Source organism: Pseudochaenichthys georgianus, chromosome 6, assembly GCF_902827115.2.
Source record: "Pseudochaenichthys georgianus chromosome 6, fPseGeo1.2, whole genome shotgun sequence".
Taxonomy (NCBI): Eukaryota; Metazoa; Chordata; class Actinopteri; order Perciformes; family Channichthyidae; genus Pseudochaenichthys; species Pseudochaenichthys georgianus.
In genome coordinates this window covers 318,713-334,509 of record NC_047508.1, presented here as the reverse complement: position 1 = coordinate 334,509, position 15,797 = coordinate 318,713, and the positions used below count along the sequence as shown (strand labels likewise).

Here is a 15,797-nt window from a genome sequence, read left to right as displayed (position 1 = left end):
TTGCAGTAGCTTAAAAGTGTGTAAGCAGAGGAGGAAGGTTCACTGATCACATACTGTACTCCTCTTCGGACTTGTTTATTCCCATCTCATCTGTTGAAGCTGCGCAGCACCTTCAACAATAGTCTGCACAAAAGCCACTTAACAACATCATATTGATTTTATACTAACACATCTTATCTGAACAGATATAACTGGTCGTATAGTGTCATCTGTTTCCCTGTGTTCAGTCTTCTTGCTGAGTCAAGTTCACCTGCTGCTGGGCGTGGCTTTTATCTTACTCAGTGAGAAAACAAATAAGCATGTTTCCCAAAATGTCAACATTCCTTTAGAAATCCTGTGAACACAGTCTTGTTGATGACATGCCCAGTACGACAAAGCAAGAAGATTACAAGCTGAATTAACGCATCGAGGTTAACATAATTAATGTAGTTCTTAAACCTTGTGTCTCCTTCACCTCCCCGCAGAACTCTCACCTCAGCTCTCAGGATCACGAGCACATCATTGTGGTGAGTAGGAAGCTCTCGCTAGGACTTGATATTCAATGTCAGGATGAGGTTGAATATCAAAACTCAAAAGTTCCTGTTGGTTTGATTTAAAACATATATATATATATATATTCTGTCCCTTGTGTATTAGTTAGTTTGATCCAGGGAAGGTTCTTTTCTTTGTGTAAATACTCTTTTATTTCCCTTGTTCATGTTACTGCCACAGCCCAGATGTGTACTGCTGGCTCCCTGCCAGGGCTAAGAAATATTCATGTGTGTGTTTGTGTAATCAGGCCATTGCTCCTCTCCTGGAGAACAACCACCCCCCGCCTGACCTGTGTGAATTCTTCTGTAAGGTGAGACCATGTTGGAGTACACTCAGCACACAGCTTCCGTGGGGCGGAGAACCGCTCTGTTAAGTGCTTCCTGTTGTGTGTTGCAGCACTGCCGGGAGCGGCCGCGCTCCATGGTTGTGATCGAGGTGTTCACTCCTGTGGTCCAGAGGATCCTCAAACACAATATGGTGAGCAGACTAAACTGTTACAGCAGTAAGGATGCACATGTTTACTGGGTTCCCTTCAGGACCTGTCGTTGGTCATGTATGTGCCATCTGCTTCATTCCATCATTCCAGCAGTAGGAACACAGTTCTGCTAAATCTGATCCAAACACTTAAAATACTAGATTAGAATAATGTGTAATATCTGTTGTGCCATTTAGCACTCGCAACAGGAAAGAATGAAACCAATAACATATGAACTTCCCAATTAACAAAGCACACATGCGTCTTCACATGAACACATACACTGTCCTTACGTTAACTCACACACGAACCTCCTCTACAACGACCATCTGTCTGGGCAGTGCTCAGTGATGAGCACTTAGAACATTCAAATGCATCGAGCATGGCAGTGCCAGATTTAGCTTTGAGCTCATTTCCATCCCTCGCATAAAACACTTAAGAAAATTACATTTTACAAACATTACAAAAACAAAATACATGATATGCAAAAGGTACAAAAGAGCAAGAGCAGCACACACAAGTATTTACCACATGGCAGTACAATGTAGCAGCTACGACAAGTGCAGGAGGAGACACAAGAGCTGCCTGAAGTGCACGAGGAGACACAAGAGCTGCCTGAAGTGCAGGAGGAGACACAAGAGCTGCCTGAAGTGCAGGAGGAGACACAAGAGCTGCCTGAAGTGCAGGAGGAGACACAAGAGCTGCCTGAAGTGCAGGAGGAGACACAAGAGCTGCCTGAAGTGCACGAGGAGACACAAGAGCTGCCTGAAGTGCAGGAGGAGACACAAGAGCTGCCTGAAGTGCAGGAGGAGACACAAGAGCTGCCTGAAGTGCAGGAGGAGACACAAGAGCTGCCTGAAGTGCACGAGGAGACACAAGAGCTGCCTGAAGTGCAGGAGGAGACACAAGAGCTGCCTGAAGTGCACGAGGAGACACAAGAGCTGCCTGAAGTGCACGAGGAGACACAAGAGCTGCCTGAAGTGCAGGAGGAGACACAAGAGCTGCCTGAAGTGCACGAGGAGACACAAGAGCTGCCTGAAGTGCAGGAGGAGACACAAGAGCTGCCTGAAGTGCACGAGGAGACACAAGAGCTGCCTGAAGTGCACGAGGTGACACAAGAGCTGCCTGAAGTGCAGGAGGAGATGCCCCTGTGTTAAAGGGCATTTAGCGGTGAGTGCACGTCTGTTGTTTCTCACAGCTCTCTGAGTGGACCTTTGAAGCTATCGAGAGTGTCTCGGCTGGGAGGCTGCTCCACAACGAGCTGAACATTGTGTCCGAAAGTGGTCCGTCTGCAGTGGTCCTCACAGTCTCCTCTGGACCTCACAGTCTCCTCTGGTCCTCACAGTCTCCTCTGGTCCTCACAGTCTCCTCTGGACCTCACAGTCTCCTCTGGTCCTCACAGTCTCCTCTGGTCCTCACAGTCTCCTCTGGTCCGCACAGTCTCCTCTGGACCTCACAGTCTCACAGTCTCCTCTGGTCCTCACAGTCTCCTCTGGACCTCACAGTCTCCTCTGGTCCTCACAGTCTCCTCTGGTCCTCACAGTCTCCTCTGGTCCTCACAGTCTCCTCTGGTCCTCACAGTCTCCTCTGGTCCGCACAGTCTCCTCTGGACCTCACAGTCTCACAGTCTCCTCTGGTCCTCACAGTCTCCTCTGGACCTCACAGTCTCCTCTGGTCCTCACAGTCTCCTCTGGACCTCACAGTCTCCTCTGGTCCTCACAGTCTCCTCTGGTCCTCACAGTCTCCTCTGGTCCTCACAGTCTCCTCTGGTCCTCACAGTCTCCTCTGGACCTCACAGTCTCCTCTGGTCCTCACAGTCTCCTCTGGTCCTCACAGTCTCCTCTGGTCCTCACAGTCTCCTATGGACCTCACAGTCTCCTCTGGTCCGCACAGTCTCCTCTGGACCTCACAGTCTCCTCTGGTCTTCACAGTCTCCTCTGGTCCTCACAGTCTCCTCTGGACCTCACAGTCTCCTCTGGACCTCACAGTCTCCTCTGGTCCTCACAGTCTCCTCTGGTCCTCACAGTCTCACAGTCTCCTCTGGTCCTCACAGTCTCCTCTGGACCTCACAGTCTCCTCTGGTCCTCACAGTCTCCTCTGGTCCTCACAGTCTCCTCTGGACCTCACAGTCTCCTCTGGTCCTCACAGTCTCCTCTGGTCCTCACAGTCTCCTCTGGTCCTCACAGTCTCCTCTGGACCTCACAGTCTCCTCTGGACCTCACAGTCTCCTCTGGTCCTCACAGTCTCCTCTGGACCTCACAGTCTCCTCTGGACCTCACAGTCTCCTATGGACCTCACAGTCTCCTATGGTCCTCACAGTCTCCTCTGGACCTCACAGGACCTCACAGTCTCCTCTGGTCCTCACAGTCTCCTCTGGACCTCACAGTCTCCTCTGGACCTCACAGTCTCCTCTGGACCTCACAGTCTCCTCTGGTCCTCACAGTCTCACAGTCTCCTCTGGACCTCACAGTCTCCTCTGGACCTCACAGTCTCCTCTGGTCCTCACAGTCTCCTCTGGTCCTCACAGTCTCCTCTGGTCCTCACAGTCTCCTCTGGTCCTCACAGTCTCCTCTGGACCTCACAGTCTCCTCTGGTCCTCACAGTCTCCTCTGGTCCTCACAGTCTCCTCTGGTCCTCACAGTCTCCTATGGACCTCACAGTCTCCTCTGGTCCGCACAGTCTCCTCTGGACCTCACAGTCTCCTCTGGTCCTCACAGTCTCCTCTGGTCCTCACAGTCTCCTCTGGTCCTCACAGTCTCCTCTGGACCTCACAGTCTCCTCTGGACCTCACAGTCTCCTCTGGACCTCACAGTCTCCTCTGGTCCTCACAGTCTCCTCTGGTCCTCACAGTCTCACAGTCTCCTCTGGTCCTCACAGTCTCACAGTCTCCTCTGGTCCTCACAGTCTCCTCTGGACCTGACAGTCTCCTCTGGTCCTCACAGTCTCCTCTGGTCCTCACAGTCTCCTCTGGACCTCACAGTCTCCTCTGGCCCTCACAGTCTCCTCTGGACCTCACAGTCTCCTCTGGTCCTCACAGTCTCCTCTGGTCCTCACAGTCTCCTCTGGTCCTCACAGTCTCCTCTGGACCTCACAGTCTCCTCTGGTCCTCACAGTCTCCTCTGGTCCGCACAGTCTCCTCTGGTCCTCACAGTCTCCTCTGGACCTCACAGTCTCCTCTGGTCCTCACAGTCTCCTCTGGTCCTCACAGTCTCCTCTGGTCCTCCTCTGGACCTCACAGTCTCCTATGGTCCTCACAGTCTCCTCTGGACCTCACAGGACCTCACAGTCTCCTCTGGTCCTCACAGTCTCCTCTGGACCTCACAGTCTCACAGTCTCCTCTGGTCCTCACAGTCTCCTCTGGACCTCACAGTCTCCTCTGGACCTCACAGTCTCCTCTGGACCTCACAGTCTCACAGTCTCCTCTGGACCTCACAGTCTCCTCTGGTCCTCACAGTCTCCTCTGGACCTCACAGTCTCCTCTGGACCTCACAGTCTCCTCTGGTCCTCACAGTCTCCTCTGGTCCTCACAGTCTCCTCTGGTCCTCACAGTCTCCTCTGGTCCGCACAGTCTCCTCTGGACCTCACAGTCTCACAGTCTCCTCTGGTCCTCACAGTCTCCTCTGGACCTCACAGTCTCCTCTGGTCCTCACAGTCTCCTCTGGACCTCACAGTCTCCTCTGGTCCTCACAGTCTCCTCTGGTCCTCACAGTCTCCTCTGGTCCTCACAGTCTCCTCTGGTCCTCACAGTCTCCTCTGGTCCTCACAGTCTCCTCTGGACCTCACAGTCTCCTCTGGTCCTCACAGTCTCCTCTGGTCCTCACAGTCTCCTCTGGTCCTCACAGTCTCCTATGGACCTCACAGTCTCCTCTGGTCCGCACAGTCTCCTCTGGACCTCACAGTCTCCTCTGGTCCTCACAGTCTCCTCTGGTCCTCACAGTCTCCTCTGGTCCTCACAGTCTCCTCTGGACCTCACAGTCTCCTCTGGACCTCACAGTCTCCTCTGGACCTCACAGTCTCCTCTGGTCCTCACAGTCTCCTCTGGTCCTCACAGTCTCACAGTCTCCTCTGGTCCTCACAGTCTCACAGTCTCCTCTGGTCCTCACAGTCTCCTCTGGACCTGACAGTCTCCTCTGGTCCTCACAGTCTCCTCTGGTCCTCACAGTCTCCTCTGGACCTCACAGTCTCCTCTGGCCCTCACAGTCTCCTCTGGACCTCACAGTCTCCTCTGGTCCTCACAGTCTCCTCTGGTCCTCACAGTCTCCTCTGGTCCTCACAGTCTCCTCTGGACCTCACAGTCTCCTCTGGTCCTCACAGTCTCCTCTGGTCCGCACAGTCTCCTCTGGTCCTCACAGTCTCCTCTGGACCTCACAGTCTCCTCTGGTCCTCACAGTCTCCTCTGGTCCTCACAGTCTCCTCTGGTCCTCACAGTCTCCTCTGGTCCTCCTCTGGACCTCACAGTCTCCTATGGTCCTCACAGTCTCCTCTGGACCTCACAGGACCTCACAGTCTCCTCTGGTCCTCACAGTCTCCTCTGGACCTCACAGTCTCACAGTCTCCTCTGGTCCTCACAGTCTCCTCTGGACCTCACAGTCTCCTCTGGACCTCACAGTCTCCTCTGGACCTCACAGTCTCACAGTCTCCTCTGGACCTCACAGTCTCCTCTGGTCCTCACAGTCTCCTCTGGACCTCACAGTCTCCTCTGGACCTCACAGTCTCCTCTGGTCCTCACAGTCTCCTCTGGTCCTCACAGTCTCCTCTGGTCCTCACAGTCTCCTCTGGTCCGCACAGTCTCCTCTGGACCTCACAGTCTCACAGTCTCCTCTGGTCCTCACAGTCTCCTCTGGACCTCACAGTCTCCTCTGGTCCTCACAGTCTCCTCTGGACCTCACAGTCTCCTCTGGTCCTCACAGTCTCCTCTGGTCCTCACAGTCTCCTCTGGTCCTCACAGTCTCCTCTGGACCTCACAGTCTCCTCTGGTCCTCACAGTCTCCTCTGGTCCTCACAGTCTCCTCTGGTCCTCACAGTCTCCTCTGGACCTCACAGTCTCCTCTGGTCCGCACAGTCTCCTCTGGACCTCACAGTCTCCTCTGGTCCTCACAGTCTCCTCTGGTCCTCACAGTCTCCTCTGGACCTCACAGTCTCCTCTGGACCTCACAGTCTCCTCTGGTCCTCACAGTCTCCTCTGGACCTCACAGTCTCCTCTGGTCCTCACAGTCTCCTCTGGTCCTCACAGTCTCCTCTGGACCTCACAGTCTCCTCTGGTCCTCACAGTCTCCTCTGGTCCTCACAGTCTCCTCTGGTCCTCACAGTCTCCTATGGACCTCACAGTCTCCTCTGGTCCGCACAGTCTCCTCTGGACCTCACAGTCTCCTCTGGTCCTCACAGTCTCCTCTGGTCCTCACAGTCTCCTCTGGACCTCACAGTCTCCTCTGGACCTCACAGTCTCCTCTGGTCCTCACAGTCTCCTCTGGACCTCACAGTCTCCTCTGGTCCTCACAGTCTCCTCTGGACCTCACAGTCTCCTCTGGTCCTCACAGTCTCCTCTGGACCTCACAGTCTCCTCTGGTCCTCACAGTCTCCTCTGGACCTCACAGTCTCCTCTGGACCTCACAGTCTCCTCTGGACCTCACAGTCTCCTCTGGACCTCACAGTCTCCTCTGGTCCTCACAGTCTCCTCTGGTCCTCACAGTCTCCTCTGGACCTCACAGTCTCCTCTGGACCTCACAGTCTCCTCTGGTCCTCACAGTCTCCTCTGGACCTCACAGTCTCCTCTGGACCTCACAGTCTCCTCTGGACCTCACAGTCTCCTCTGGACCTCACAGTCTCCTCTGGACCTCACAGTCTCACAGTCTCCTCTGGTCCTCACAGTCTCCTCTGGACCTCACAGTCTCCTCTGGACCTCACAGTCTCCTCTGGTCCTCACAGTCTCCTCTGGACCTCACAGTCTCCTCTGGTCCTCAGAGTCTCCTCTGGTCCTCACAGTCTCCTCTGGACCTCACAGTCTCCTCTGGTCCTCACAGTCTCCTCTGGTCCTCACAGTCTCCTCTGGTCCTCACAGTCTCCTATGGACCTCACAGTCTCCTCTGGTCCGCACAGTCTCCTCTGGACCTCACAGTCTCCTCTGGTCCTCACAGTCTCCTCTGGTCCTCACAGTCTCCTCTGGACCTCACAGTCTCCTCTGGACCTCACAGTCTCCTCTGGACCTCACAGTCTCCTCTGGTCCTCACAGTCTCCTCTGGTCCTCACAGTCTCACAGTCTCCTCTGGTCCTCACAGTCTCCTCTGGACCTCACAGTCTCCTCTGGTCCTCACAGTCTCCTCTGGTCCTCACAGTCTCCTCTAGTCCGCACAGTCTCCTCTGGTCCTCACAGTCTCCTCTGGACCTCACAGTCTCCTCTGGTCCTCACAGTCTCCTCTGGACCTCACAGTCTCCTCTGGTCCTCACAGTCTCCTCTGGACCTCACAGTCTCCTCTGGACCTCACAGTCTCCTCTGGTCCTCACAGTCTCCTCTGGACCTCACAGTCTCACAGTCTCCTCTGGTCCTCACAGTCTCCTCTGGACCTCACAGGACCTCACAGTCTCCTCTGGTCCTCACAGTCTCCCCTGGACCTCACAGTCTCCTCTGGACCTCACAGTCTCCTCTGGTCCTCACAGTCTCCTCTGGTCCTCACAGTCTCCTCTGGTCCTCACAGTCTCCTCTGGTCCTCACAGTCTCCTCTGGTCCTCACAGTCTCCTCTGGTCCTCACAGTCTCCTCTGGTCCTCACAGTCTCCTATGGACCTCACAGTCTCCTCTGGTCCGCACAGTCTCCTCTGGACCTCACAGTCTCCTCTGGTCCTCACAGTCTCCTCTGGTCCTCACAGTCTCCTCTGGACCTCACAGTCTCCTCTGGACCTCACAGTCTCCTCTGGTCCTCACAGTCTCCTCTGGACCTCACAGTCTCCTCTGGTCCTCACAGTCTCCTCTGGACCTCACAGTCTCCTCTGGTCCTCACAGTCTCCTCTGGTCCTCACAGTCTCCTCTGGTCCTCACAGTCTCCTATGGACCTCACAGTCTCCTCTGGTCCGCACAGTCTCCTCTGGACCTCACAGTCTCCTCTGGTCCTCACAGTCTCCTCTGGTCCTCACAGTCTCCTCTGGACCTCACAGTCTCCTCTGGACCTCACAGTCTCCTCTGGTCCTCACAGTCTCCTCTGGACCTCACAGTCTCCTCTGGTCCTCACAGTCTCCTCTGGACCTCACAGTCTCCTCTGGTCCTCACAGTCTCCTCTGGACCTCACAGTCTCCTCTGGACCTCACAGTCTCCTCTGGACCTCACAGTCTCCTCTGGACCTCACAGTCTCCTCTGGACCTCACAGTCTCCTCTGGTCCTCACAGTCTCCTCTGGTCCTCACAGTCTCCTCTGGACCTCACAGTCTCCTCTGGACCTCACAGTCTCCTCTGGTCCTCACAGTCTCCTCTGGACCTCACAGTCTCCTCTGGACCTCACAGTCTCCTCTGGACCTCACAGTCTCCTCTGGTCCTCACAGTCTCCTCTGGACCTCACAGTCTCACAGTCTCCTCTGGTCCTCACAGTCTCCTCTGGACCTCACAGTCTCCTCTGGACCTCACAGTCTCCTCTGGTCCTCACAGTCTCCTCTGGACCTCACAGTCTCCTCTGGTCCTCAGAGTCTCCTCTGGTCCTCACAGTCTCCTCTGGACCTCACAGTCTCCTCTGGTCCTCACAGTCTCCTCTGGTCCTCACAGTCTCCTCTGGACCTCACAGTCTCCTCTGGACCTCACAGTCTCCTCTGGTCCTCACAGTCTCCTCTGGACCTCACAGTCTCCTCTGGACCTCACAGTCTCCTCTGGACCTCACAGTCTCCTCTGGTCCTCACAGTCTCCTCTGGACCTCACAGTCTCACAGTCTCCTCTGGTCCTCACAGTCTCCTCTGGACCTCACAGTCTCCTCTGGACCTCACAGTCTCCTCTGGTCCTCACAGTCTCCTCTGGACCTCACAGTCTCCTCTGGTCCTCAGAGTCTCCTCTGGTCCTCACAGTCTCCTCTGGACCTCACAGTCTCCTCTGGTCCTCACAGTCTCCTCTGGTCCTCACAGTCTCCTCTGGTCCTCACAGTCTCCTATGGACCTCACAGTCTCCTCTGGTCCGCACAGTCTCCTCTGGACCTCACAGTCTCCTCTGGTCCTCACAGTCTCCTCTGGTCCTCACAGTCTCCTCTGGACCTCACAGTCTCCTCTGGACCTCACAGTCTCCTCTGGACCTCACAGTCTCCTCTGGTCCTCACAGTCTCCTCTGGTCCTCACAGTCTCACAGTCTCCTCTGGTCCTCACAGTCTCCTCTGGACCTCACAGTCTCCTCTGGTCCTCACAGTCTCCTCTGGTCCTCACAGTCTCCTCTAGTCCGCACAGTCTCCTCTGGTCCTCACAGTCTCCTCTGGACCTCACAGTCTCCTCTGGTCCTCACAGTCTCCTCTGGACCTCACAGTCTCCTCTGGTCCTCACAGTCTCCCCTGGACCTCACAGTCTCCTCTGGACCTCACAGTCTCCTCTGGTCCTCACAGTCTCCTCTGGTCCTCACAGTCTCCTCTGGTCCTCACAGTCTCCTCTGGTCCTCACAGTCTCCTATGGACCTCACAGTCTCCTCTGGTCCGCACAGTCTCCTCTGGACCTCACAGTCTCCTCTGGTCCTCACAGTCTCCTCTGGTCCTCACAGTCTCCTCTGGACCTCACAGTCTCCTCTGGACCTCACAGTCTCCTCTGGTCCTCACAGTCTCCTCTGGACCTCACAGTCTCCTCTGGTCCTCACAGTCTCCTCTGGACCTCACAGTCTCCTCTGGTCCTCACAGTCTCCTCTGGTCCTCACAGTCTCCTCTGGTCCTCACAGTCTCCTATGGACCTCACAGTCTCCTCTGGTCCGCACAGTCTCCTCTGGACCTCACAGTCTCCTCTGGTCCTCACAGTCTCCTCTGGTCCTCACAGTCTCCTCTGGACCTCACAGTCTCCTCTGGACCTCACAGTCTCCTCTGGTCCTCACAGTCTCCTCTGGACCTCACAGTCTCCTCTGGTCCGCACAGTCTCCTCTGGACCTCACAGTCTCCTCTGGTCCTCACAGTCTCCTCTGGTCCTCACAGTCTCCTCTGGACCTCACAGTCTCCTCTGGACCTCACAGTCTCCTCTGGACCTCACAGTCTCCTCTGGACCTCACAGTCTCCTCTGGTCCTCACAGTCTCCTCTGGTCCTCACAGTCTCACAGTCTCCTCTGGTCCTCACAGTCTCCTCTGGACCTCACAGTCTCCTCTGGTCCTCACAGTCTCCTCTGGTCCTCACAGTCTCCTCTAGTCCGCACAGTCTCCTCTGGTCCTCACAGTCTCCTCTGGACCTCACAGTCTCCTCTGGTCCTCACAGTCTCCTCTGGACCTCACAGTCTCCTCTGGTCCTCACAGTCTCCTCTGGACCTCACAGTCTCCTCTGGACCTCACAGTCTCCTCTGGTCCTCACAGTCTCCTCTGGACCTCACAGTCTCCTCTGGACCTCACAGTCTCCTCTGGACCTCACAGTCTCCTATGGTCCTCACAGTCTCCTCTGGACCTCACAGGACCTCACAGTCTCCTCTGGTCCTCACAGTCTCCTCTGGACCTCACAGTCTCCTCTGGACCTCACAGTCTCCTCTGGACCTCACAGTCTCACAGTCTCCTCTGGTCCTCACAGTCTCCTCTGGACCTCACAGGACCTCACAGTCTCCTCTGGTCCTCACAGTCTCCCCTGGACCTCACAGTCTCCTCTGGACCTCACAGTCTCCTCTGGTCCTCACAGTCTCCTCTGGACCTCACAGTCTCCTCTGGACCTCACAGTCTCCTCTGGTCCTCACAGTCTCCTCTGGTCCTCACAGTCTCCTCTGGTCTCTGACCTAGTGCAGCGTCCAGTGTGTTTCTGTGGATGAGTTCCCCTAATGGGGGGGGGGGGGGGCAGTCCATGTAAACATTTATAAAGAAAACACATACTTTTAAAAGACTTAAAATGGTCAGAACTCAATACATGGTGCGTCTCAGGATGGTACGTGGAGGCACCACGTGTCTCAGGATGGTACGTGGAGGCACCACGTGTCTCAGGATGGTACGTGGAGGCACCACGTGTCTCAGGATGGTACGTGGAGGCACCACGTGTCTCAGGATGGTACGGGGAGGCACCACGTGTCTCAGGATGGTACGTGGAGGCACCACGTGTCTCAGGATGGTACGGGGAGGCACCACGTGTCTCAGGATGGTACGGGGAGGCACCACGTGTCTCAGGATGGTACGTGGAGGCACCACGTGGCTCAGGATGGTACGGGGAGGCACCACGTGTCTCAGGATGGTACGTGGAGGCACCACGTGTCTCAGGATGGCACGTGGAGGCACCACGTGTCTCAGGATGGTACGTGGAGGCACCACGTGTCTCAGGATGGCACGTGTCTCAGGATGGTACGTGGAGGCACCACGTGTCTCAGGATGGTACGGGGAGGCACCACGTGTCTCAGGATGGTACGTGGAGGCACCACGTGTCTCAGGATGGCACGTGGAGGCACCACGTGTCTCAGGATGGTACGTGGAGGCACCACGTGTCTCAGGATGGCACGTGGAGGCACCACGTGTCTCAGGATGGTACGTGGAGGCACCACGTGTCTCAGGATGGCACGTGGAGGCACCACGTGTCTCAGGATGGTACGGGGAGGCACCACGTGTCTCAGGATGGTACGGGGAGGCACCACGTGTCTCAGGATGGTACGGGGAGGCACCACGTGTCTCAGGATGGTACGTGGAGGCACCACGTGTCTCAGGATGGCACGTGGAGGCACCACGTGTCTCAGGATGGTACGTGGAGGCACCACGTGTCTCAGGATGGTACGTGGAGGCACCACGTGTCTCAGGATGGCACGTGGAGGCACCACGTGTCTCAGGATGGTACGTGGAGGCACCACGTGTCTCAGGATGGCACGTGGAGGCACCACGTGTCTCAGGATGGCACGTGGAGGCACCACGTGTCTCAGGATGGTACGTGGAGGCACCACGTGTCTCAGGATGGTACGTGGAGGCACCACGTGTCTCAGGATGGTACGTGGAGGCACCACGTGTCTCAGGATGGTACGGGGAGGCACCACGTGTCTCAGGATGGTACGGGGAGGCACCACGTGTCTCAGGATGGTACGTGGAGGCACCACGTGTCTCAGGATGGCACGTGGAGGCACCACGTGTCTCAGGATGGTACGTGGAGGCACCACGTGTCTCAGGATGGCACGTGTCTCAGGATGGCACGTGTCTCAGGATGGCACGTGGAGGCACCACGTGTCTCAGGATGGTACGTGGAGGCACCACGTGTCTCAGGATGGCACGTGTCTCAGGATGGCACGTGTCTCAGGATGGCACGTGGAGGCACCACGTGTCTCAGGATGGCACGTGGAGGCACCACGTGTCTCAGGATGGTACGTGGAGGCACGACTGTGGTTTTCTGTCAAACACCTGGACAGCTCTCTCGTACAGCTGTTCTCTGGGTTCAGGTTTGTGACACGAGCAGTTTGTCGAACAGTATTCCCTGGGGGATGGAATCACGCAGTGGAGGTGTGACTTTGCAGCATTGACAGTTAAGAAAGGTCTGATTTGTTTAACATGTTGCAAGTTGTATTGAATGGTACTGGATACTTTGTTTATTATGACCGAATGAGCCTCTTTATACTTCCTCTCACATCGGGGCAGTCCCACTGAAAGTGGGTCCATAGCTGATGACTAGCAAAGAGGCTCGCGGGCCTCTTCTAAATCTGGAGGCTGTGATTCGATAACATACAGTCATTATAGTCCTATTGAGAAGGTCCAGGACTTGACATAATGTCGTTCCATATTCAGCATCATTCTCATTGTTTACAAAAGGTTTAACTTGTTGTTGCTGTTTGAAGAATTATCATTTACTTTCTGAGCTGTAGGGGTTTCCTCAGACCTTCCGTCTTTGCTCAATTGAATTGAAACAGTAACCCTAAAATAGAAATACCTTTATGCTTTATTACACCCTGTGGTGAATCATAACGTCTGGACAGGATGATGGACAGAGATATATATCAATACTTAGACTGGCCAATAATACAAACACCTCACTTCTGTACACAGCACCTCCACTAGTTCGGCTTATTGAAATCTGATGCTTCTCCAGTTTGTGTCTTCACTGTTATCTGCACGCATTGGAAGTTGCTTTATATACAAGCATTAGCCAACTGAATTGTAGTGTCAAATAATTGTAAAATATACATTTTACGAATGTATGAATTATTTCCTGGAGCGCCCCCCGTGATATCTCTAATTGAACACTCTGGATTCCTGGATGTTATCTTAAAGTTCTGTCTTTTTTTCTTTACATGTTTTTGTTTATATCTTGGCAGGATTTTGGAAAGTGCCCTCGACTGCGTCTCTTCACGCAGGAGTACATCCTGGCTCTGAACGAGCTCAATGCGGGGATGGAGGTAGTCAACAAGTTCGTCCACAGGTGAGAAAATGTCATGCACAAAATCAAACTTGTGCTGCCCTGCTGGCTCACACTCAGACATGTAATCAAGTATCAGTGATGGACTGTTTGGATCCATGTCGATGGTGTATTACTGATGAATATACATTTGACCAGATCAAAACATTCGGGTTTTTTAAAATGATCAAACTGAAACACCCAGCCCAATATTGCTAAGTGTTTCCAAAGTAGCTAGCAGCACCCGTTCCAAAAGCTGTACAGCATAGCTGGAAGTCTCTAAGTCTCCAACACTGACCAGTCTCTCTGGGCCTCCTCCAAAGCCACAACCCTAAAACTATCATTAGGTGTGCAGCAAACCTTTGATCCTCAGGGTCTCCAGAGGGTTCTGACCACATGTGAAGTCAATCAGATGAAATGTGTGGAAGGACCTGTATGTTTTCACTAGGTTTCCATTTTCTGCCACAGAAAATCCTTTTTGAAATGATTTCTAGGCCCACAAACTGCAATTAATTTTAGGAAGGATAAGAAAACATATTCCTACAGTTCCAAAGGGTCCTTGGACCTGAGGTTGTGTGTGCTCACTGCTCAGACCCTAAATATAACAAAACATGTTTTCTTTGTGGGAGACAGGGCAATAGGTTGACTTAAAGATGAGCTACGTCTATGAGACTTGACCCTTTCATTACGTACATTACGGTGATCATGCCTGTTCGGAAATGTTATGTTTAGATATGCACACGGAGCATTATTTAATGCTCCGTTTTGTGAATGTATAATAAATGCACGGATGCAAGGGGTGTTTGTAGATGAAACACCTACAAGGGTGTTGAGGAAGTTTTTCTTTTTGTGAAAAAAAAGTTACGGAAGCAAAAGATCCCAAATGATCCAAATCGTACATTGGAGAAGAAACACAGTCTTTCCCTTTAGTGTCTTGACTTAAAGCTGCAGGAGTTGTGTGTGTGTGTGTGTGTGTGTGTGTGTGTGTGTGTGTGTGTGTGTGTGTGTGTGTGTGTGTGTGTGTGTGTGTGTGTGTGTGTGTGTGTGTGTGTGTGTGTGTGTGTGTGTGTGTGTGTGTGTGTGTGTGTGTGTGTGTGTGTGTGTGTGTGTGTGTGTGTGTGTGTGTGTGTGTGTGTGTGTGTGTGTGTGTGTGTGTGTGTGTGAGATGCCGAACAGCAGATGGTTGGATCATGGTAGCTAACAGCAGCATGTGTTGCAGCATGCACGGGCCCACCGGGCAGTGCCCCCACCCCCGGGTCCTGCCAAACCTGGTGGCAGTGTGTCTCGCCGCCATTTATTCCTGTTATGAGGAGTTCATCAACAGGTCAGTAAACACACACACACACACAGACACCCACACACACAGACAGACAGACAGACAGACAGACAGACAGACAGGCACACGCAATGTGTGAAATGTGGTGGCTCAGGTGACAGAAAGCAGCTGCCTCTCAGGCTGCGGCCCCACGAGGACGAATTCGGTCGTTTGCGTTACTGTTTAGTGTCATATAGACCGTTCGGCCACACGAGGACGACCGAATAGGCACTAAACGACTGAGGAAACGACAACGGGTCCCAAGGTGGATAGAAAGGCATACGCAGCTCTCTGGGGGGTCCAACGGCTCCGTGTGTACGCCCTATACGGACATTTTCAGATCACTGATAGTGATTGCGCAATAGCCCCGCCTCTCCCCACCTCTTCTGCTCACCTCCGCTTACCCCGCGCCAGTGCTGAAGTGTTTCGCCACCAACAACAACAACAATGGCGGATCGCAGAGTTGCTATCGTGCTCCGGACGCTATTGACCATGCTACAGTTGTTTGTGCAACATCTACAGCAATAATGATGAGGCAATAGCCCCGCCTCTCCCCACCTCTGCTGCTCACCCCCACGTCAAAGTAAACTGTTCCCTGAATTCAGATGATTTATCTTTCTCTCGCGAGTGAAGTCTAATCTGACAGGACGGAGACAGGCAGCTCTGCTCACCTGCAGCTCCTCCCTCTGCAGCAAAACACACACTTCAAGTCAGATCATCGCCCTTAGCTATTTTAATGACCTCTCAAACTCCCTAAACTAGTTAATAATATGTTTATTTTTACAGTCGGCCGGGTCACTGATTACTGGATCAGCTGCTGCATGAGACAGACACTGGCGCTGTCCGAAGAGAGGGAGGAGAAAGAGAGGCTCCGTGTATTTTATCATTATATTATATAGAGTCGTTATTCATTTGTTTTAAAGCTCAATAAATAACAAAGAAGACCTTTGACCGGCACTTTTATCATTTTGTCCGGAAGATTTCAACTTTAATAC

The 15,797-nt window shown here is 53.8% G+C and overlaps 1 protein-coding gene across 1 annotated transcript in view; it reads left to right on the top strand.

Moving 5' to 3' along the window:
* cmip (c-Maf inducing protein) overlaps positions 1–15,797 on the top strand; it is a 72,207-nt gene that overhangs the window by 32,991 nt on the left and 23,419 nt on the right. The window contains exons 5-9 of the mRNA XM_071203363.1: positions 465–506; positions 779–841; positions 928–1,008; positions 13,408–13,511; positions 14,707–14,811. Of these exons, the coding sequence (XP_071059464.1) occupies positions 465–506; positions 779–841; positions 928–1,008; positions 13,408–13,511; positions 14,707–14,811 (395 nt within the window). The remainder of the gene's footprint in view (positions 1–464; positions 507–778; positions 842–927; positions 1,009–13,407; positions 13,512–14,706; positions 14,812–15,797) is intronic.